We start from the raw sequence: 24,257 nt of genomic DNA on the forward strand, positions 1-24,257 counted from the left end.
TAAAGAGTTTGTATACTCCAGAAGACATGAGCGGAATGAGCACTTAACGCCAGTGTTTGAAAACATTTAAATTCAGACAGGTGTGGGGTTTTTAATGCCATAAGCCTGGCTTCGTGAGGCGGAGTGAACGAACGCGAATATGAAATGTTGTTTAAGCCACATTTAAACTTTAGGGGATTTTGATTTCTTGGAAATGTTCTCTACATCTCTAACGTTGAACAGACATTTAATTTTAAGGCAGGAAAACACTTTAACGTCACAAAAATGAATTCAAAACATTTTGAACGTTTAAAACATCAAATTCAAAAACGACTGCTATATTTGACCGTGTAATATTTACAGTGAATTTACGCAGGTAAATTAAATATAGAAAGCGAAAAGTAGCTATCTTATGGGGAAAAAGTACTGACAGGTGGCAGTAGAAAACACAGCGTCATGAGCAAGGAATGTGAATATTTGAATTCTGTAAGGAGAGCCGTTACTTGTAACGGTTTTTAAAATAATGGCCGGTAGTTGGGGAGTATTTATTTAGTATTTTTTCGTCGAATATGCGTGGGATAGTTGCAGTTTGGTTTCTAAAAAAGTGGAAATGTAAGACCCCGCAGATTAGACGCGGGAAGTAGGAGGAGTCTTACATGATTGACGGGATTTTCTGGAGGCACGGCGGAGCGAGTAAATCTGGCAAACTGACCACAACCACACCGCCTTTATACTGGCGAGAGAGAAATGTGGATTTTATCGCCAATTCCGTACGAATAGTGCACTGGTTCCGTCTCGGATGTCTACAGAAAGGCGTGAAAGAGGCTTCTTTGTATCACTGATGCTCGTCGTACGGAGTGGATAATGCTGAAGATGAGGCTGCCGGCGAGAGTGGCGGCGGAGGGAGAGGACGCGGCCGAAGGGGAGAGACGCGAAGGTGGGGACCGTGGCTCGGGTTGTCCGCTTCCCTGCGCCTTTAGCTCTACCAACGCCAGTCGGAACCGCCCGCTGCAGCTCGACAAAGAAGCGGTTTTCGAGTGGTTTGGGTTGCGCTTGAGCCCGGCCAAGCGAGTGGAGCTCATGTGCGGACTCCTCCATATGTGCCAGCCGCTCGAACTGCGGTTCCTGGGCTCCTGTCTTGAAGACCTGGCCCGGAAAGACTTCCACGTCCTGCGGGACTTCGAAGCGAGGGCGAACAGCCCCACGGAGCTTGCGCTGTTGACAGACGCGGCCGACCCTGTGGTGTTGTCCCGGCTGCTGGTCTGCATGTCCCTGCTGGGCTCCAAGAACCGGGAGTGTGCGGGGATACTGTACAGGACGCTGAGCCATATGGACGTGTTGCGTTTGGGGCATTTAGCGGGCTATAGGATGCCTTTCTCGGGGCTGGAGGAGGAAGAGGGGGAGGAGGAGGCAACTGAGCCGGTGACTCTGGAGCAGCTGGCTTTACTCTTCACCATGGCCTCATTACACCCAGCGTTTACTTTCCACCAGCGAGAGGTGGTCCGAGCTCAGCTGGAGAGTGTGGAGGCGTTAATGGAGGAATGGAAGACGAGACACGGTGCCCCAAAAACTCAGACACCGGTAGCCTCTCACTAATACACTGTACTGCATGAAATGGCTCCGAATAGTTAGCAACCAAGACACACTTAAAGAAATGGGTATTTTCTTGGTTAAACAGTTATTTCTTCACTTGTCCTGGCCAATTTAGGGCTCAGTTGTTGCGTGGTTCGTTCTTCTCTCACCGACACCACATTACAAGGAGCTTGTTCATTAGTTAATGAACTGGAACAGGTGTGTGTGCGTAGTCGCCAGGGCTGGGCCCTATGTAGCACCAAAATTGGTTCCACCATTGTTAGTAGTCAAACAATACTTTTTTTAAATAATTATTAAATATGATAGCTACTCTGATGAGGCCCTGACATAAGGAGTTTATTAAATGGTTAACACAATGAACTGAAGCAGGTGAACTAGTTGACATAAAGCACAAGTGTGTGACTAGTGTTGGGAAAGCCTGACATAGCATCTAGTAATGAGCACACATTGGTTTTTGTGAGTCAGATCCATTGGCCCAGGTCCCAAAGTAGAGTCGATCTTTCAGAACCCAGACGGCTCACTTCTGAGGAGTAATGAAATGTAATAGTTACCGACATTAGTGTATATCTCCTTACATTTTCGAAATCAGGCAACATTCTAATGATGTACTAAATCGTTAGTCGTCATTATCTGAATAATCCTATTGTAAATCCGCTCTTCAGTTCGACTCGGCTTAAAGAGTCGATTCCTTCGCGAACGGCTCATCGCCAGCAGAGTGTTGATAAACCCAACGAGTGACACATCCGTCAGCTTAATCGCTTACTCCCAGACTTTGCATTGGCTTTTTTGAAGAATGTGTAAGCTTTGCCAGCTACAGAAAGGAGATTAATTAACATGGTGTTTAAGCACTTTCAGGCTTATTTTAATTTTGAGGGTTAAACAGACACAAATATCCAAATACCAATAACCTCTCGCTTAAATGTGAATCACACATTCCCTCTTTCAGGTCCTTCATAATGAACCGTGCTATCGTTTATCAGATGACTGACCCAAAGAGGTTTCACGTGACTGACAGCTGGTCAGCGCGCCGTCATTCATGGGTCAGCCAGTAACAGCAGAACGCCCTCTCGAGTGGGCGGGTCCACAGCCGACACGAGGCCTCCTAATGGCTAGATTAGTTGAATAGGAAATACCTGGGGAAATCCCACGGGTTTATGAAGAGTGAGCCCCAGGTCAGCAGTTTGGAGGCCTTTGGCGGTATCCATGTGTTGAAGACAGTTATTCAAGCATAACTGATAATATGTATTTAGACATGATTTTCCGTATTAAACATTACAAATATGTATGAATTATGGGGTGGGAAAATTGAATATACTATAATTAAATTTTTTAGAATGCTTCCAGATGAATTTGGCATTTTGGATGCAACCAAGCACAGCCACACATTCACAATCCCCCAAAAAATCGGCAAACAACTTAATTTATTGAAAATAATTATAATTTAAATGAGTTTCAGTAGTGCTACTTTATTCACCACACTAGTAACATAGGCAGGTGTGGGGAAAAAAAAAATTGGTTTCAATACAGTTTTTATTCAGGTAAATTTTCATTGGCCTCTTCATTTCTTCTCTTCTTTTAGCTAATGATTTATTTATTTATGACCCCTAATAAGGCCAAGAATAGTTTTGTTTACTCTCTCGCTAAAGCAGATGACTCAGGATCAGCCATGAGATTAAACTCCATGGACTCTCCATTATACACTAATCATTTTTTTTTCTATGTTGTGACTAACATGCCCCGAATTTGTGGAATTACTGAACATGCTGCCTGTGGCATGTTTTGCTCATGCTGAATTTTTAGAGTAGTTATGAAGTCACAAGGGAATCTGTGAAATTTTTTGTGGCTTTTCTGTTGTTCAATTGAAGAGAAGACTTACACTCTCCTGATTACCTCTGTTCTCTGTTGGCTTGTCTTTTGAAATTTTGCTGAAAAGCTTTCATTCTAGAAACAAAAATAAACGCAAAAAAGAAAGGCAAACTTTGATGCATTAGTGTACCATCATCCTCTTGGTGATGGTTTGCTTATCAACCCTAGGCAAGCATTTAGGCTGTGATGTGCCGGCTGTGTCTGCTGCTATTCTCCTTGCATGCTTTTGATCAGAGCCATCAGGCGTCTCGGCTGAATGGCTGTATTGTGGGCTCTGTATTGTGTGGCCTTGGTCGTGGAGCCGTGTGCAGCTCTGGTATAGGCCAGGCCGCCTGCCCGACTGGGCTTCCCCAACTGTTAGATTCACTGCAGCCTCTGAAATGACTCGGTCTCTCTAGGAGTGCTCTGTATTTCTGCCATTATTATGGCTGTGGCGTTCTGCCTGTTAGCCAGAAGCCATTTGTGTATGTAATGATTGAAATTCACAGGGCTAATGTAATGTTATTTTCAGCACACCATTAGAGTAACTCATCTGAGAGCTTTTGAATTTGTGAGTGATATGACAGAGGGAAAACCTGGTCATGCAGATTAATTGCGATTGAGACGGCTGTCACCGAACATCACTGGACTCTATGAAAAAAAGAGGTCACGACTCAAAGCGACAGTACTAAATCTGTCTGAATAATCAGGGTGCCACATCTTAAATATGAGACCTGATCCAACCAACCAGTACAACAAAGAAGATGGGACTTATTCTCAGCTACACAGAAGCAAATGCTGAAAGGAGTAGTGCAGCAAATTTCAAATTTACACTCGCCTCAATCGTAGTCAGTAACCCAAGACATATTTGGTGACTTAATGGTCATCCTCATTAAATGTTTCCTCCTCTCCTTTCAAACATCCAGGCTATCGTTATTGTACCACATACTTGTCTTATTGTCATATTGGTTCCTAAATCACTCTATGCTAGCCTTGTAGTTAGAATATTTTGGAACAACAAAAATGTTCTGACTGATTTGAGGAAAGTGGTGGACAGTTGTATAATATTTTTGCATGAACCATTCCCTTAAAACAGGATAGAATTCCTTATAATCTTTAAGGAAAATTGGTGGATAAACATTTAAATTTGATGTTCGATTCCTGCCTGTAGACACCTTTCACAGTACCAATGTTCCTGTAAGGCTTTCGGACTTGTCACTTACTTTACATGTGGGCTGCTTCTCTGATTCATGGCTTGAGTTCAGACTAACCCCACTGATGTCATGATTTTCACTCTGACCTTTTGCTGGTGTGGCTGTCAGGCCCAATTTGCTATGACACAGTGGATAACCTACTGAGGTCATAGAGAGGAAATGCCTTCGGATGTCAGCCTGTATATCCTAGTACACACACACTAAACCACCCATCCAGTGATTGTTGTGTTGTTTCCTGAAAACAGAATCATCCTCGACAGTTAATGGGTGTCTGTATTGGTGCTTACCATTTTTGAAAATGTGCATGTTTGTTTTTTTCTGTTTCTAAATGTTCCCTTTTATAGGTAACATTTATTGTATATTAGAATAGGTCCCATCTTTTTTTATAGGATTGTCTGGACCCACTGTTCTACAAGAACCTTATACTTAGGGTTGCTTTGCCATTTCTCTGTGGAGTCTGGATGCTCCGCCGAAGCTTCTGTCACAATGTCTTCAAATGCAAACCGTTTTAAAAGTCCTGAGCGTTCACACAGGTCTTAAATATCCTACTTACTCACACTGTTCCACCTTAGCATGCAACCTGTAGACATGGTTGGAATTTCATAGTGAGAGAAAAGCAGTGTACATGGTCTGTGTGTAGTAATTCTATACTCAGTGCAGAATTGTCTTCTTCTCATTACTATAGCAGAACCAGTTTTCGTGTTCGGACTACCTCTGTTCACACACTGAGGGGAGCAGAATGTGGGCATCATGCACTAGTCCAGTCCAGCATTTCAACAACATGTCCCAGAGGCAAGGTACTGTATATTGTCACACCTGCATCCTTCACCATGTTACTTCCTCTACCAAAGCAAGTCAGATGCATTTTCATCCCTTAGACGCAGGGCTAGATATGAATTGTTCACTGCTCTTGCAGATTTCACAATGTGGTGCAATATGCATGCAAGCATTTTAATAACACACAAAATGTTTTGACCTGGTAATAAGGCAAAATATCTTAATACTTAGACATATAAACAGACATTTTCACAATGTATTCCATGACACCCAGGCATAATGCACTAGTAATGCCTCATTTAAAAGCAGCCATTGAAAACTATGAATTAAGTAAATTTTACTCTGTATTTAACACACTGCACTTAAAGTCAACTAATCAGGGCTAATACTAATCTTTTATGCATTTGGTCAGTGTTCTTTTAAGTAAGAATAAAGTAAGAGAACAGAATTTGTAACATTAACAATAATACTTGTCATCAATGTTGTCGATTTTTAGTTATGACCATTCTTTCAACTGAACAAACATCTGTAGGACTCACGCTAGCAGAATGCTGATGATCCTGTTTTTGATGTTTCAGTTGTGCACATTGAGAAGATCATACTGAAGGAGATCTCTATGGGAGGGGACGGCAGACAGTACAGTTTTGAGGTAAGTCCACTTCTGTCTGCTAGCTTTCATCCTCTGTGGCTGAAGGAGGGCATAGGCTTCTTGCAACAATTGTGCTAAAACAACAAAACAACACAAGGACTGGTGGATGATTGTAATGAATGTGTGCAATTCTGAAATGACATGTTTTCTAATATAAAAAAAAAAAAACATACCGTAACATGCTGTACCCGCTCTTATCATGTCTCAGATTTTAATCTGGGGTCATTATCTGCCTGAGTCTGGGCCCCATGTGATAAAATGCATCAAATTTTGAACTCAAACAAAACTGTAGCCTAAACAGTCTCTGGACTGAACTAGAACGTCAGAACCTAAGATACCACCTCCACATGGCTTACAGAGATTCAGCCTACATCAGGTTATTGTTTAGGTCTGCTGGTAGTATATGAATTATTATTTAAAACAAACCAATATTGTCAAGCTCTGTCCTAGAGCTGGAAGTTACTTTCAATACGATAGAATAGGCTGCACTGAAATGTTGCTCACTGGCTTGTTCTTGTTTTTTGTTTTTAGGTTTTCTAGGGTATTCTGTGCGAACCATGAATGTTTCAAACTTTTACATTTTTACTCAGTTTTAGCCCTACAGATATCAGACGAATGGTGTTCGAATCCTTCTCTCATTACTGTAGACTAACCAATAATTTAAGGTCAATAGAAAATAACTAACATGCAATAGCTTTTGCATCTCCGTGCAGCCGGGTGAAGACGGACGCACAGCCTGGGCTGTAAACATCCGGTTGTTGACAGAGTGGACAGCCTGTAGCTTGGCTGAGAGAGAGGGAGAGTGAGAGAGAGAAGATGGCCCAGCGCCAGACTGCTGACACACACAGTCTCACTCTTTTTCTCTCTCTCTTTCTGTCTCTCTCTCTTTCTCTCTCTTACACTCACTCTCACACTTACTCTCTCTCTCGCACACACACTCTCTCTTCCTACTGCTCTTTCTCCAATTTCCCCCACTTCTCCATATGTAGGAAGAGAGTGAATGGAAAGGAACAGTGTTTTGTGTTTTGGCTTTACTCTTGGCCCTCTAATGGCTCCTGTCATTGTTGAGGGTGACTGTTATGGGTCTAAGGGGAAAGTGAGTAAGTTTAGCCAGGAAGACCCCCTCCCCCTTGCTCCACCGTATGTACACACACACACACTCGCTCATTTCCTGCTAAAAGGGAAAGGATTCCCAGATATTCTTAGAGAGGCTGTTTTCTCTGCTACAATCTACAGGGGGGACTGCAACTTGTAGGTTTGTTTTTCTAAACAGTATTTGAATGTTTTTGTCACTCAGTTTTGTCACAGTGGGTCCTGAGGGACTAAGACACATAATTCATAAACAATGAGGTTTCTGTTCAGCTCAGTTCAGTGGGCGATTATGAACTAAACTTACGTATGTGTACCACTGGTGGTGTGCCTGATGACATCTGAAAATTTACTACTTTTGCGTAAAAAAGAAAAAGTGATTAATTTAAAATCAAAATTTTCATGTTTAAATTACACAATGGTTAAGAGTTAAATTAATTTGTGTTTTGCATTAAAATACTTTGTGAGTGAATATCATCTTAAGGATATGAAGCAGTGCATGTCCACAATAAAATGGAAGAATACTGCCAACTCAGTTTACAAATGCCAACGTATTGCCACCCTAGCTTGATTGCAGTAGCAGGTAAGCCATAGAAAATTGGTGAATAACATTGTTGCTTGCCAGCGAGATGAAAAGATCAATCTGCATTTAAAGCTCACTTATCTAGTTATTTTCACTGCATGGCTTGACTTGGCTCTTTCATTAAAACGCTTAGTGGTGGACTTATAGGTGGTCCTTGGTGGTTTTAATTTGATAATGGGTGTTACTTGCTATATACCTGTGTTCAATTTTAAAGGCATTTATGCCTGATTAAAGTTGTGTGAATAATAATTCACTGAGACGTTTGTGTTTAATCATGGTACCTCACAGATCCACTTGAAGGTAATAGTAAATATATGTAGTTTTGTAATTGGTTACACTCAACAGTAAAAGTGTGCCAAAAATTGTTTATAGGATCATAGGGTGTGTTTATACTGGCAGTTCGGTTCACTTGGTCTGGACCAAACAGGAAAATGATACATTGTTACATTTTAATCCTGGTTTTCTTGGCATTTACATTCAAAATTAAAAAAAAAAAAAAAGACGCAGGTTTTGCCAGTAGACTGAACAATGAACCACACTGGGTTTAATTCATTTATTGGAGTTGCTGCTGGTGTTCTATAACCCTAGAAAAATGTAAAATGGATAAAGAGTAAAAACGGCACAAATTCCTGTGCACAAACCAAAGAAGGTCCACTGCTGTTTTCAGCACATTCTCCACTCACTGTGCATTTAACATCTTGTGACTTCATATTCTGTGTTTGGTTTGTCTAGAATACTTTGGTTCATATTTTGCTCATACTTGAAACAAACAGCACCAGAGTTTGTTTAGAAAAGCACTGCACTAAGAGGAGAGTCGCACCATGGTTCATTTTACTCGAGTCAAAATCAAATCAAAGCTGACAAGTATAATCATCCTTTTTTATTTTTTTTTTTCGTTTTCCCCTCCAAACACACTCAAATTTCACAGAGCAAAAATAGTTAAGGATATATTTTAATTAAAAATAATCTGACATTATGTGGCACAGGTTCCAGCTTTTCAGAATCTTTATTAGGCCTTGGGAAAGGTCATTCTAAAGTGACACACATTTCTTTAAGGCAGGCTTTGTTTCAACACAATCAGCAGCCAAACATTAATTTTTTTTTTCTCCCTAGTGGCCATTAACTCTTTTTCCTGATGATGGATTAAGGCTGTTTTCAGCTTCTTAGAAGTCCTGCAAATAGAAGCTACAAGCTTTATATCAGAGTTAGGATTTGATTAGTTGTGCCCTTATATATCCAGCCCACAGCTTTCATCAAAAGGATTTATCTCTCACTGGCTTTTCTTCTTCCTCAGAGGGAGGAGTGTATCCTTGTGGCAATGGTTCCTCAGAGGCTGGAGGCGTGTATGAGACATATTGAGGACACTTGTGAGGATGTGACTAGCCTTTCTCCCACCTCCTCTGGCTTTACCCAACACCAGTGAGCAGTGATGAGGAGTAGCTCTGACACTGTTTACAGTGGAAGTGTTCTTGAATGCCACTCTGTGTCATTAATGGTTAATTTGTTAGCTACGTACAATGGCAGGGAATCAGTTCAGCCCATGCTATGAGCAAAATGTGATTTATTCTGTCAGAAGTAAATTGATTTCACGCTGTTTTTTGCACCTTGTCTGTTGATATGAGTGTTTTGGCAGGTGTGCCTATGTGCAAAGCTTCAATAGAAAACGCTCAGCAGAAATAACCGATCAAAATGGCTATCTGTTGACCTCTCTGAGGACAGTGTTGGCATGATTTGAAATATTCTAATTAATATACGTCTGACAGCCCTTCATCATCAGCGAACAAAATGTTGTTTACGTTACCATAGCAACACTCACAGTCTTGAGAAAGAGTAGCTGTGTGCTTTTTACTTAGAATTGAGGTTGTAATTTCACAGTTCTTTAGGGTTTACTGAGGTTTTGATATGTGTATTCGAGTTGCCAGGCTATTAATAGATATACAGCCTAATGGCACACGCAAAGACTCTGGTTTTTACAAAGCTCTGGGTTTACTCTGCGTGAAGCTTGGAATGACTGGGCTCAAGTGTGAGGTTGCTCAGAGACGAAAAGAGGGCGGAGACGTGTTAGCCTATTGATTGGCCCACCCATTCTACATAGAGAGGTGAAAAATGTAGGCAGATGTTTATTAGACTTTGGGAATATATTCATAAGAAATGGGTCCTGAGTAGCCAGATTAACCTAATTAAAAAAAAAACACAGATTTAGGTTCCTTGTAGCTGGTTGAGAGGTGTATCAATCATTATTTTTCTAAATAATAATTTGGAGTAGGCGTACATCTGACTAGATTTTTGCTGAACTGTTCTTTTAAGTGTGAAGAAGGTAACTATTCCTGCCTGAACTCACACATTTCAAGCAGCCTGTAAAAGGGAGTGCTTGCTGGGAAGTACCATCTGCTTGTGGGAGTGTGGTCTTGCCAGAACATCAATCTTCCTTAGTTCAGAATAGGCTGCACACTCGCTCACTGAGCAGGAACGGTTTTGCCTTAATGCTAGTAAAACCAGTCTGTGATACACCATCATCTTTCAAATTAGGTCATTCTAGATTAGGTTTTTCCCTCATGAATATGGTTCAGCCTGTCTCCACGGTCCATTGCACTGCGTCTGCTGATATTTAACTTCTGTGTTGATATTGATGGTCATTGTCAGAATGCCAGTACTAATCCACACCATTGTTGATGCAAATTAGTGTTTAACATGATTTTTCCCCAACTTGGCCATTCAGCTGCCTTGCCAAGGCAATTGGACAGTTAAAAAAATTTGACCCCGCATATTATATATAAAATAATTTTTCCCTTCCCCTTCATTGCATACTCCTGCTACACCAACATGCTGAATTGTGTCTTACATGAGTTCAACAATGAACCTCAAGGTACTGATAGATATTTGTTAACCAACTGTTGCTAAAATATTTTAAGTTTGCTCTTATTCATTGATAAAATGCCATTTTATTGGCTATATTTCTTGAGAAATAACAGAACACACTTGCAGATAGGTGTGATTGGAGTGCATTAGTCAGAATATATTCCAGTCACACAGCCTGCTATTATATAATCCCAGTAACAGTCTCAAATAGCTTCTTTTTATTAAGCTTCATGTTGTTTGACTGCATTTATCTGGAGGAAATATATATTTGATCCAATTTCTTTGATTTATATTTACATAAGAAGTGTGGTGGGGGGGGGGCAGCATAGCTCACTTTTTGGTTTAAGAAGTGGTCTTCACTTACTTTTGGCTTTCTCACATTTCTTGTCCAACATCCCAGCTGCATTTCAAGCAGATGCCCATACATCACTGCCAGTTGGGTTCTAATTCTGCAACCTCTCCCATCCTAACCACACTTGCTCTGCGTTTTAATTCAGGGACAAATTTTTTATTTATTTATTTATTTTAAACACACTGTCATGTAATAAGTTATCTAAATCACAGAGTTTGTCAAGACAGAGTAATCCCAATACTAACTGTGCCAAAAATTACAGCATTTTATAACTTTCACACTCATTTAAATGTTTATTTCGCTGTTGCTGCTTTTACGCTGGTAAGAGAAGGGTTGATCAGTTAGACATATTTGTCATTTTGAAATCATTTAGTAATACAAATGGTTTAACAGAAACAGCATCTCTTTTGGTCCACCTTGAATGATGGTGTTTATTCAGGGTGAGTCTGGTTGGCCCAACTCATCTAGAGACCCATCATGTCAGGCGTGTTGTGGACCAAATCTGGGACAAGTCCACATTTGGCCCATGTCTGAATCACACCACATTTGGCCAGTGCTGCCAGAAGTGGCACAGACTCTGTGTCTCTACTGTCTGAGACGTTTGGGACATTTTATTGTAATGTGCTGGATTTTGCACTTGGTAAAATTGTCAGTGTTTTTTTTTTTTTTTAATGGAACCAGTAGTGCTAAACAGGGAATTAGAATTAAAATGCCTAATTACAGCTTTTACATCATGCCAGTACACTACAGCCTCTAATTTCCCAAAAGGAACACTCAATAAATTTGGCCACACCATGGAAATAGTTGATTTCAGACACAGCTTTGCCATCCTATGTGTAGGCCACTGTGCTACATGTAAGCCTGCTATTAAGACATCAGTATTCACTCAGAGCTAGTGGAGGCCTTACAAACAGTCTGCTGGCAAGTGGGGATCCAGACAAAACAGCCTGCTGGGCCTTATTAAGAGCGAGATGTTTACTTTGCGCTATGGGCCGCCTCGCTGTTTAAAGAGGCCGATTTAGAGTCGCAGATAAACATTTTGACACCCTCTCGTTGGTGTCTGGGGAATGATGAATTGCTGTAATTACAGTCCTCCTCTTATCAAATCTCTCCACACTGCAATCTGCTAGTAAATTTCACAATACCGCCCCCCCCTCTCCCCAATGCCTCCTGTTTGTTTTAGTTCATGATCAGGAGTGTATGAATAGATTGGGTTTATCCAGAAATGGCACAGTTCCCCACTCTGCAGCCTGACCCCACTACAAAACCACAAACAGATCCAGAGTGCAGCAAAATTTCATTACTGTTTGCAGATCAGACGGTCAGCGGTTAATGTTTCCAGACATAAATGGTTATTTGCCTCATCGTCCAATCTCTAGCATGTGGTCTGGAACATTCTGGACGCTTCTGAGATGACTCACCATTCTTTGATAGAATGAGCTGGGGTTTTGTAGTGAACTCATACCCTGCTTTTATTAATTTGTTTGCAGTGAACTGCAGTGCTGCTTTGCTTATTTAAACTCAGACAGGGTGTAATATTTAGCGACCAAAGGGCACTCTTTTCCTCTCACAGAATCTAGCTTAGATCTAATCTAGTTTGTATCTGTTTTTAGTGATAGAGCCTCCAGTCTCTGGAACAGCATGCCTATTAGCTGTTTCCTTTGTTCTAAATGTAGCGTATTGTAGGTCATTGCTTGAAAGAACTCAGCCCTGTTGAGAGTACAGGGTTTAGACCAGTGTATATAACTTTAATATTGTTATTATTTAGTATTCTGTAACACGGCTTCTTCTTTTTGTCCAAAATCATGCTTTTGAATTGTTTTCATTGTCATTATACACAGCATAATTGCATGTAAATATATTGTTGTATAGTCTTGCTGTCACACAGCTTCAGGGATCTGGAGTTGGGGGTTCCAGTCTGACCAGACTAGATTGTTTTAGGAAATGGGCTAATATTATGTCACAGCCTTTATTGGCTATTTTTAACTTAAGATATGAGGTAGTGGTAGAAATGCTTTTAGTGCATTCAGAAAAGCAAACTACGGCTTTATCAAGCAGTAAATGGCAGGGAGTCATGGGTTATGCAAGCTGACCTGACTGTAAAAAGGGAAGTTCTGTTGAATATCATATGAGGAATACTGTACTCTTCAAACATGTCAGGGTTTATAGTAACAACAGCCTGTAAGTGTCATCTTGTCTCTTTCCTTCTAGGTGAAATGGTCTGACTCCTCAACTACTGCAGTGACCAAAAGTCACCGTGAATTGCAGGACTTTTTATTGAAGGTAATTTTGCACCAGCATTGCCCTTGTTGGTTTGGAGTTAAAGTTATAAATCTGTTGTCTTTTTAATGTAACCAATAAGGTCCTAATTTTAGAAGCAGTTTCCTTTTTCGTCTTTGTGAGAAAGTCATGGTCTTCATGTTCTTAGGGTTACATCATTTTAAAAACATTCACTGTGCAGTAGGTGCAATTTTAAATGGCTGTAACAGATCTACTATTATCTACTATAGATAAAGGTCAAATGAATCCAAGCTTTAAAACCATAGTTAAAATCATAATTAAAATTTGCTCCTACCACCACAAAAAAAAAAAAAAAAAAAATTGCTTCTTCGATTTTGCATTGGAGCTGAAAGGCAAATGTAGATAAATATTGGGAGCAAATGTGTGACAAATCAGGATTGCAGTTAGTACCATGTGAGTGACCATAATCTTTAAGTTTCAATAGGCTTTCAAACTCTGATATGGAAATAAAAAAGCAAGTAAATGCAAGAAAACCCTGACTCATTGACTATATTTGAACTATGATGAAGGATGAAGGAAATTTTATTTTTGGCCAAATAATCACTTTAACTCTTTGAGTTGTTCTCAGACTAATTTAACTCTCTCAATCTGACGGCAGCTGAGTAAAGAAAAATGCACCACTGGCTTGGAGCAGGGCATTGTCGGTTTACTGAATCAAGTAGAAGGTGAACACAGGGACTTAGAGAGAACGCTCAGGTGAGTGTTATCTTCACTTATCTTTTCTTCTTCACACTCTCTTTTCAGAACTGCAAGTATTATTTTAAAAAAAATCATATGGGTTACGGGCTTGGTGACAGCTTACCCAGCGTTTTAGAAACAGTGTTCTGACATCGTCAAATGTCGTCCTCTAACACTGATGCTTCCGGCATATATTTATGCTGTGGAGATTATCCTAATGCAGCTTAAGAAGGTTCTCTAGAGCTCTTTCACACGCAGAGTGGAAAATAGAGGGAAAATCCCTAACAAACAACTGTATAATCTACAGTGGTTATAGACTGGCTGCTTTTTCACAAGATATTGGGTAGAATACATGATTTCAAAATGTTTTTAATATATCAGTAGCTTAATGTTTGTATTCTGATTCTTAACATTACAGTCTGGGAGCAGTGGGTGGTTGTCAAATTGTGTGTGAATGGTTTGGAATCATTTTAGGGTCGGTTATTCTCACGTGAAAAAGAAAGGCCGTCAGAGCTGAAAGGCAAGCTGCAATATTTAGGTCAGCAGGCCTGATGTCAGTACCGAGGGGGATTCTTCTTCCTGTGGCGCGATTGAAATGTGACCGCTTTCACTTGGTCTGGCCAGAAAAACAAACACTGAAGAGAAGCCTTCCGGATCCTCTGAGCAGCTCACACACACTGAGTGCAGGCAGATACAGTATTACCTCATACGGCTTTTTGTTATATAGACTGAGAATACGGGTCTCGCTATTGGATTCTTTAGTGCATCATAATTCAAATACATTACAGTGCTTAATTTTCACAAAAGTTTTAATAACAAATATTTTTATGGGAATTGTAATGGTCTCTGTCTTAGAGTGTCTTAATAATGATATATAGACATTAATGGGTAATAATGCACTGATTTGTGCCAGTGCCACATGATCCTGAAGATACTGATGCCAATGCCAACATTTATTAAATACAGAAACTGGGACAACAACCAACTAGATTAATATTTAACAAAAATATTGTTCCTTGTTTGTGTTTTTGCAGGGAGATGTTTCTGTCTGTGCAGCAGGAGTTCCTGCAGATGTGCCAGGTTTCTGGCTTTTTCCTTCCTGATGTGTCTTCTCTGCACTGCAGCCACTGTAAGCCCCCCTTCGTATTCACTTCAGCACAGTAACAAGCACATCATTACACCATAAAACCTCAGCCTGAGCCTGCCAACACATTCAACCAGAGCCTGTACTTTTCCTCTGAGAATTACAGTGTGTCCAGCTTTGAAAATAGAGTAATACAGACAGATTCACATTTCTGACTTTGGGAAAGAAAAGAAACATAAATTTATTCCACTTAAACCTAGCTTCAGTATTGTATAGACAAATTTTTAAGAAAATGTATCAGATGAAAACACACATTACATTTTGAAATAATATCAATTAGGCCCAGATGTTTCATTCAGTATTTCACATTTTGCTAGTTTTGACATCTTCACTTGAAATGTAGAGGAGGAAAAATAACTAAATAAATATATATAAAAAGAAAATAAAATCAATAAATAAAAAAAAAATTATTTTTCTCTCAATGTTACATTGTGAGTGAAACTAAAGTTGTTTTTTTGAGTGGAAGTTTGTTTTGGGTAGTATTTATGAAATGTAATATAATTTTGCGTAAATCATGTAGCTGTATCATGACATCAGATGCTTTTTAAGTTTACATTAAAAGTTGATGAGCCTTTCTGCTTGAGTGCTTCTGCTCTGTTTAAAGAAACCCTCTTGCAAACCTGATACAGCTTGTTTTGTTTTCATCTGTTTTCTTCTTTTATATTTACCAAAGGGAATCTTACCCTGTAGTGTATGCATTAATTATACAAAAACCACATTTCCAGAAAAGAAACTGACTATTTCTTTAGGTTTTTGTGTATTTTCAGCAGTTTTTCTTTAAAGGGAAAAAAAAATGAAGCAGCCAGCCAACTTTATACATATTTCTTAGATTCCGGACAGCATTTGTAAACATTGAAAAACAGTCCAGTTTCACCAAACACATTGTTATAATGTATATAATTCCAGTTGTGAATAAATAGTTTTTTTTTTCCTCAATATTATTGATACATAATTAGCATTTTATATAATCTGTATAACTATACTGTATGTGTATAAACATCATTAAATCCTGGTATACATAATCCTGTTTATTACATAGGCGCTAGTAGGATGGGCGGCAAATGTTTGAGCAATAGTTCTGTGGTAATTATATTTAAATTTATATGAAATGTCATTTCAACAGATGGGAAATCCAGAATGGCATTTGATAGTTGCTCTAATAAACCTCTTAAATACATTGAATTGGGATCCTATTGGAACCAATTAATGACGAACAGGTGTCCTTTTTATCTAAGGAGCAAGACACTTGTGTAAAGAGATCAAGCCTTGAACTAGACAAGGTTTTGCATAACAGTGGCATCCCTCTGCTATTACAGTTTAAAATAATGTTTTGCTCAAACCATAAAAATGCATTTTAATGTTATATTTGAATAGTATCTTCAAAGCCTGGCAGGGGTTTATTGGTGTGCCTGTTGTCTTTGGTGCTGATTCTGTGCAGTATGTGCACCTACTGTGTGTGGTACAATGGGTTTGTGTGTGCATGTGCGTCCTTTGGGAGGTGTAATACCTGTTTTTCTCTGTACAGGCAGCAGCACACTTGGAGCCAGAATGCGGCAGCCAGCTCCCCGCTTCTCAGAGGACTACTCTGAGACCTCCAGCCTGGAGGAGGGTGAGACACACACACACACACACACACAGGGTGAGAGGAAGCAAACGAAAGATAGACATTATGTTTGACTCAATGATCTGCATCATTTCATGCTACACTCAGGTGTGGTACGGATCATAAACCTTGGAAATGATGACAAAATGATCATAGATTTGTAATCACATTGCAGAGGGTGTATTTAAAATGGATAATGTATAGGTAAATTTGATTTTCTAGATCTAGCCTTACTGTCAAGAACCAAGAAGAAATAATTTTGATGAAACATGCTATTTTTAATATAAAAACCTATTACATTTATACCAGTTTGTCTGCTTTGAAATGTATAAAAACAAAACGCATGCATACCGTTATACACTGTTCTAAACTGCTATGTGCTGTGTTTGTGTAATTAAGCTCTCACTTATGTCCAGATGCTGATGTCTACGGTCGTTCCTGCTCAAGGAACCTTACACATAATTTCCGAAACACAGGACATGGGTGAGTTCACAAACACAGCCATTCTGCACAGAACTGTAATTATATCAGATATGAGAACCATCCCCCACACACCTCTTTTTTTCACTCTCTCTGTGTAGTCAGCAGCCAGATGTTGGTCTGTGGGAGTGTGGCAGGATGAGTGTTCAATGTGAAATGAATGGGGAAATGAAGGGGAGAAGGCGGAACTCTCAGCACTGTGGGGCGGAGCCATTGCAGGTAAGGCACCTAGCCTTTTCAGCTGTACACAAGGCCAGTGTTAATGTGTTTAATCCTCTCTTTCAGTCAGCACTCTGGCAGCAGCACTCTGAATAAGCCTCAGCTGTCTAATAAACTACTGCAGTAATATACCTGCCAGAGATGAATAAGTGAATCTGGGTGTGAATTTTTGTCTCTGTGAATTTATCTTTGATGGTTTCTTACAGGGTTGTTGAGCCTATTAAAACTGATGCCTAAAATCTGTCACAGATTTGTGTTTTAGGTGCATTGTTTTCTCTGCATTACTTCTGTTTACATTGCAGGAGTGTGAGAACCCAGCAGCTTGTGTGTCTACTCAGAGCTGTTCAGAAGAGAGAAATACACTGAAGAACAAAGGCAGAACAGCAGGCAAAAGGTGCACATTCATACACTCCTAACCTTATCTCCACCACTTCAATGCTTGTTGCTTCTATTTCTCCTTGATCCAGTTGAATGTTTTAATGTTTTGTCTTTTTTAAATTCTACTTCTCTTCTGTTTCAAAGTAATTGCTTTGCTTATTGAGAGATGAGTGAAATGAAGCACAGCTGTCTCGACAGAACAGCATCTTCCCTCTCAGTCCCACTTTCTGCCTCCTGAGGGAGAAACATATTGGAGTTTGTGTATGAACTGGGCTACATAGCTGCAGAGAGCTCTCTCACTACAGCACTTCAAATGCGATAGTGGAATTGATATTCTGCTCTCTAGAGAAATAAGGGACAGGTTTTGAAGCAAAATGAATGGTGTAATTTCATTACAAATCACCAGGGATGTGCTGATCCCACTTATCTCTGACTATACCAGCACTGAATCCCTGTACTCAGGGAATTGAATGAACAGCCACCAAAGCTTTAGTGAGGTCAGGCAGCAGTGTTGTGCGCTTAGATTTGGATCACAGATGCCAGCTCATCCCAGAGATATTGGTTGATATTCCACTACTCTACTCTTAATGTTGTGGGGCTTTTAATGAGCAGCACTATCTGCCTTTTTAACCCCACTTCCCTTAAGATTCTAGGTTAACATCCACCACTCACTGAGACATAATTGAATGCTGGGCAGTTCAGACAGATTCTATTCAAATTAATATAACATTAACGTTGCTTGTTTATTTTATTGTTATTTCACTAGTCCTTGTACTGGAACTGTGTTACAGCTGTGTGAAAATGTAACCTAACTGTTAATTTCAGACTGGTACCCATTTTCACACAGCAAGACTGTGTTTGGTAACCTGCCATGTTTGTGAATATTCCCAGGTGGCCTTTGAGTAGAGATTGTCACATTTAACAGTGTTATTTTTGTCGTAACCGACCCACACTCTGTACTACTACTCTGCAGACAGAGCAAAGAGCCCATCTCAGTTTAAATCTGGAACTTAAGCTGCTTAAAGCTGTTATGAAGGATTTGCTCCTCTGAAAGATGAAGTGGGCTATAGAGCAAAACATTACCTAGGGACCTGTCATTTCAGAATACAGAAATGTTCACAAGAAGTGGCAAAAAGTCAGAAGTTGGAAAAGGAAAAAGTGCACTGGGAATTGTTAATTTAATGGAAGATATTTGGTCTCAAATAACCACTGCATGGCTTTTAAGAACTAAGTGTGTTTGTGTCTGTGTGTTTTGCAGAGCAAGTGGCAGGAGAGGCACAGCTGTGAAAAGCTCTGTAGCGAATGGAATGCAAAGAGCACCTACAGTACAGACGATGAAGGCTGTGTGTAAGGGTGAGTGTGTGTGTGTGTATGGATGAATTGGTTTATCTGTAGGTTAATATAATTATGCAGCTGTCTCTCAATGAGGAACTGTGTATGTTTTTTGAGGAATTTCTGAAAGGGGAGTATAATTGGTTGCACAGCTGTTTGTTTATGTGCTGTGTACCTCTTTGTTTATTGTTGTGCTTCCCTCTATCTACAGGCAGAGACACATATGCAGAAACATCTTCAGAAAGCTCCAACTCTGTGCCATCCAGCCCCATTCACCAGCAACGAAGTTTGGAGGCCCAAGGTTCATTTTTCACGTCCTCGATACTTTTTCTTGTTAAATGCTTTCTGTCACGAACAGAGCTGTGAAGCTTGTACATATTTGAAAACTGAGAAGTAAATTTAACCATTTGGGACGGCGCCACAATGTGTGCATGTGCCTTTTCAGGGTCAGGTTCGTTCGCATTACAGACAGATACAAGTCATTTACATTTATGAATATGAACCCTCAAGATGGCCAAATCCAGTCTGAGCAAAAATCTGAAATGATTAATGAGGTTTGTAATGTGAACATGGTTTCACATTACAGACTTATCCAGACTCATTAGTTTCATATTTCCAAAGCTAAACTAAAGAAAAACCGATATTCCCTAGCCAAGACATGTTGCAATGATGATTTAAACATGCAGCTTACAGAGTTTTAGTTGGTGGAATATTTTATCTAAGCGTTTAACAGCAGAGCAGCATGCAAAAATTATTCAACATTATTTATAATCTGTCTATGTATTTATTCCCTGTCCTTGTAGACACTGAGAGCCAGTCAGATAACTCCGCCCAGGATCTGACTGATAAACCTCGATATCCCATGGGTGTTGGGAGAAAAGCGGTTGCCATGGTGAACCCTCTAGTGTCAGAGTCAGAGCGCCCATGTTCGGATGTCCCAGGTCCCTCAGCTGTGGTGGAGCTGGCACTGAGCTCCTGCCTTCCCTATGCCCTTCAGTACAGCCCTGCCCACAGAGAGGCTGGCAAACCCGGAAAGAACAAACTGACCATCACCATTCCTCCCTTTCGAGACCCTGCCGAGACTCCTGCGGGCCCGCAGTTGCAGCAGCTCCCCATGGGGGCCTTCAGTGTGCTTTCCCCCTCACAGAGTCCCCTGCAGCCTGCCTGCCCTGAGCCAGCTCAGCCTCAAGCTCCACCTGCCATCGCTTCACCTGCGGGGAAGACCAAAGCCACCGGTCACATGGCTTTGTCCGGACCACTTCCACCAGCCCCTCTAACGCACAGTACAGTTCAGAGCGACGCCCCCTCATCTTACAGTAACAGCACGTATGTGTAAATATACAAAATTATGCTTATTATGAATTTGAAAATAATCTACTGCTTTCTATGAATAATTGTGTACTCTAACTAGTATCCCTGATCACAGTGGCACCATCATTCAAAATCTGTTTCTTCCTTGTTTTATGGCCCACTGGAAAAATCTCCATTTTAAGGGGAGCCCGATCACTTCATCTACATATGTATCATCAGTATAAAAAGTTATACACTTGGGCATGCCCTGTAATCACTCATTATAGCCCTACTGTTCAATGTTTATTTCTGCAGTAGCCCTTATATTCTCTATGAGGTATCAATAGTTTTTCTGTTTAATTTTGTCTTTGTGTTTTAACAGTACCTGTGCAGGTTCAGCCCTGCCTCCTCAGACACACTCACACTTGCAGACACAAACCGGTGTCCAGCAGCAGGTGCCACCAACGGGCTGCAATGCCTGTGGTTGCCGTGGCAGCTGTGGAGGAACTGGATCCCACCAGTCGACCACTCATTCGACCAACTTCTTCCTGCACCCTCCTGCGGCCCGCCAGGTGTTCGGACCTCCGCCTGCGTTTTTCCACTTAGCTCCGTCGCTGTGCAGCACTGCCGGCTTCCCTAGCCAAGCCCACCAGAACAACGGCACTCCCCCAATGCCCTTCTACGCTCATGCCTCGCAGACCCCTGCCTTTGCTGGCTCTGCCATTGTCCATGCCCACTCGGACCACCTGCTGGCTGCTCAGCCGGGTTATGGCTTGCAGCAGATCGGAGCGTTCAGCCGCCTCTACCCACCCCTCTTTCCCCCGGTGGGCGTGGTCTCTGGGGGGCCAGGGCTCAAGAAAGGTGTGACTGTGTCCTGCTATAACTGCGGCATGAGCGGCCACTACGCACACGACTGCAAGCAGCCGTCCATGGACGCCGGGCAGTCAGGTAACAGCAGGGTCAGGAGGTGATGGCAGGACCTTAGTTCTTGAGTGTTTTGGAGCTACACAGGTCTAGCCACATAATGTCATTTTGCCTATCAATCTGCCTGTTATTAACAATCAACTAATTAAACCATCCTTCCCGTCCTCGCAGGAGTAGTTTCAGGAGTTTGACACAATGCAAACTCAATTGAATTTCATTAAAATTGATTTGATGCAGTTTAATTAGTACCTTTTTATACTGATGTGCTTTTACATTCCTCCAGAAATTTCAGAACAGACTTCAGCAGATTTGTGCTCTTGAAGGCACTCTGTTACACTGATTACCCCTCCCTGTGTGTGTGTGTGTTCGTGTTTTGTATTTGTGAATGTTTTCCTGTGTGTATGTGTATGTCTGTGTTTCAGGTGGCTTCCGGCTTAAATACGTTGCCCCACACTCCTCGGAAACACTAGACAAAGCTGATTGACAGCAGAGGACCAAGGAAGCACTCTGTCTCTCTTTCACTTTCTCCAGAGGCCCCTCCTTTAAAGCGATGTGATATTTTGTTATTTGTTTTAGCCATTTCCATAAGCTAGAGTTAGAGAGAGACTGGGGGGAACTGCCCTTAAGTAAGGCAACGTTTGTGGGGGTTTTTTCCCCTCCCCCCCTCCCCTCAAAGGATTTTCCAGTGTAGTTTCAGTCACTGATGTAGACATAAGCCAAAGGACGCTTGGGCTTTTGTATGAAGATTTAGTTTGGAATGTTTTAAAGTTTGAATGGGTCGGATGCCAAGAGGATTTTGTTGTGTGCTTCCACATTTTCATTTAGTTTCTATTTCAACTGAAATCCTCACCTTTTCAGCCAAGAATCAGAGGAATGGAGTTGTGAATCTTAACTTGAGTGGATAGTAGCCTCTGCTTTTTGAAATGGACATGTTTTATAGAGGCTTGAGGAAAAGTTTCAGAAGTTTTTATACGTGCTTTGAGCAGCTACTACGAGCTAAAAACATCAACATTATTCACATTATTATTTTCTTTCCGGATACAGTCAGATGAGGCTCAATAAACACATTTCTCCTTTTGGTAAGAAGTATTTTTTTCTCTCCCCAATGTGAGTGTTTTGAATGTAAAACTATAACTACACTAGTCCTATACTGTGAAATGATCTTTGAGTTGAAAATCATGCTTTGGTTATTTTGTTTATAAGCTGCTGGTTTGCTGTTGTTTTCTTTGGTTTGGACATTTGATGCACTACTAGTATTTTTCTCAGAAGAAGCCTGTCTGTGTGTGCACTGATGTATAGCAGAGTTTTCCCGGCTGCTCACTGCCTCCAGTCTTATGGAACCTACGCCGCTTTTGGCCACTAGAGGACGCCGTTGCATGCCACTGCTGTGCATGAGTTTAAGCTGAATTTCACCATCAGCCGCATGGAGAGGACAAGAAACACACAAACGTGCAACACAAAAAACAAGCAAGTGCACATCTTCAAATCCAAACAGACTACACTGCGCTTGGGAAGTGTTTTCATTTCAGAAAGTTCCTTTGTCTGTAGAGCCTCTCTCAAGCCTTACTGAACACGAATCCAAACATTACAGCTACTTCGAGGAGGACACTGGACACTGGGACAAGTCTCTGTCATTGGAGGGATTTTCTTCATTTAACGTTGAATTTTTTCTGTTTAAGGAATTAAGGGCAAACGCTGTATGTCGAGACTGCTTACTGAAACCTTTTCTAATTCCAGAAGTGGCATATATTTGTGCCTATGGCCACACAAATCACTTACAAACATTTTGAATATCGTTAAGTCTTAGTTTATGTAAAAGAGACCAGCCAGCGTCAGAGTTTCTGTTTCTAAAACATATTGAAAATTGCCACACAGCCGTAAGAAACCCCTTTTATATGTGGAGATTTGGCAGGATTTTGTACTGATTCATAAAAACAATGTTAAATGGTTTTATTTTGATGCTCAGATTGAAGAACCGGAGGCCTTTACCTTATAACAGCACATCCAGAATTGCAAAACGGCAAATGCTTGGTCTGTTTGAGTTTAAAGCCAGGCATTGCTGTTGATAATCCTTTAAATATTTTGCATGTGCTGAGTTGTTGTTATTCTGGCTCTATTGCTGTATGGCTTCTCCAAAGCTGTGTGAAGTGCATAGGCTGAAACCCAGAAACCTGCCACTTATTCTAGTTAAACTTTTAGAACTGTAAAAGATACTGTACTGTAAACTTTTTTTTTTTTTTTAGGCCAGATTTGTTTATAGTATTTCATATGTAAATGGTAATTAATGTCCTGGAGAGGTCACAGTTTATCTCTGATCATATTTGCATTTTAAGCAAATTGAGCATTTTCTCTGTCAAATTATTAGCAATAAATATTGAAAAACCCAACGCTCAGTTGCTTTGCTGTTTCAGACAGTGGCCGCCGGGTGGCGGTGCTAAACAGCAAAAAGAATTTAATTGAAACCGAGTCTGTCCACTGCGCTAAAATCTGACTTACACTTCCATGTTCTAAAAAAACCCTGTCTTCCACTTAAACAAGGCATAAATGAATGGTTTTACATCCGTCAAATTTTGCCATCTTTCAGTCCATTCTTACTGAGAAGTAACACAGACCCGAGCAGCACACTCAAATCCAGCTCAATCCAAAGTGGTGTGTGAGTGGAGTGAAATGTCTAGTGACAAAGAGTGAACGTAGAAGTAAAAAAAGAAGATACTTCTTCTCGAGGAGGCTGTAGTGGGTGCTGTGTGGACAGTAGCTTTACAAAGCAGGCTGTATGTGAGGAGACTCCGCCCCATGGCGTGTGTATAATCCTGGGGTTACACTCGCTGACGTGTGTGTGTGTGTGCGTGCAGAAGTCAGCTGCTGTCCTGTTCCCACTATCAGCATGTAGCACAGCCTCGCTGTCACACGCATGAAATGTGAACCTATGAGAGCGAGATGATGCCCCACACACTCCTAATCTCATCCT

The 24,257-nt window shown here is 40.8% G+C and overlaps 1 protein-coding gene across 2 annotated transcripts; it reads left to right on the forward strand.

The window, feature by feature from the left end:
- The first annotated feature begins 635 nt into the window (after positions 1-635).
- LOC136675820 (zinc finger CCHC domain-containing protein 2-like) lies at positions 636-23,676 on the forward strand. Of its 2 annotated transcripts, XR_010796221.1 has the most exons (16): positions 636-1,560; positions 5,317-5,428; positions 5,987-6,057; positions 13,152-13,223; positions 13,840-13,937; positions 14,954-15,048; positions 16,589-16,672; positions 17,083-17,149; positions 17,248-17,365; positions 17,668-17,759; positions 19,002-19,096; positions 19,287-19,376; positions 19,879-20,401; positions 20,748-21,313; positions 21,712-22,368; positions 22,592-23,676. XR_010796221.1 is itself a non-coding variant. In XM_066652582.1 (15 exons), the coding sequence occupies exons 1-15, from the start codon at positions 844-846 to the stop codon at positions 21,771-21,773; spliced, it is 2,862 nt and encodes a 953-aa protein (XP_066508679.1). In that variant the 5' UTR covers positions 636-843; the 3' UTR covers positions 21,774-23,676. The 2 variants fall into 2 exon arrangements, 1 of the variants encoding a protein (XP_066508679.1); XM_066652582.1 differs by having other exon boundaries at positions 21,712-23,676.
- The last annotated feature ends 581 nt before the right edge of the window (positions 23,677-24,257 follow it).

The sequence above is a fragment of the Hoplias malabaricus genome, chromosome X1, assembly GCF_029633855.1.
Source record: "Hoplias malabaricus isolate fHopMal1 chromosome X1, fHopMal1.hap1, whole genome shotgun sequence".
Taxonomy (NCBI): domain Eukaryota; kingdom Metazoa; phylum Chordata; class Actinopteri; order Characiformes; family Erythrinidae; genus Hoplias; species Hoplias malabaricus.

Excerpts from the sequence above, each read along its gene's own strand:
- LOC136675820 (XM_066652582.1), top strand. The coding sequence starts at position 844 with ATGCTGAAGATGAGGCTGCCGGCGAGAGTGGCGGCGGAGGGAGAGGAC. Across the intron at positions 19,377-19,878 it reads ACGAAGTTTGGAGGCCCAAG|ACACTGAGAGCCAGTCAGAT; the intron begins GTTCATTTTTCA and ends CTGTCCTTGTAG. Across the intron at positions 20,402-20,747 it reads TCATCTTACAGTAACAGCAC|TACCTGTGCAGGTTCAGCCC; the intron begins GTATGTGTAAAT and ends GTGTTTTAACAG.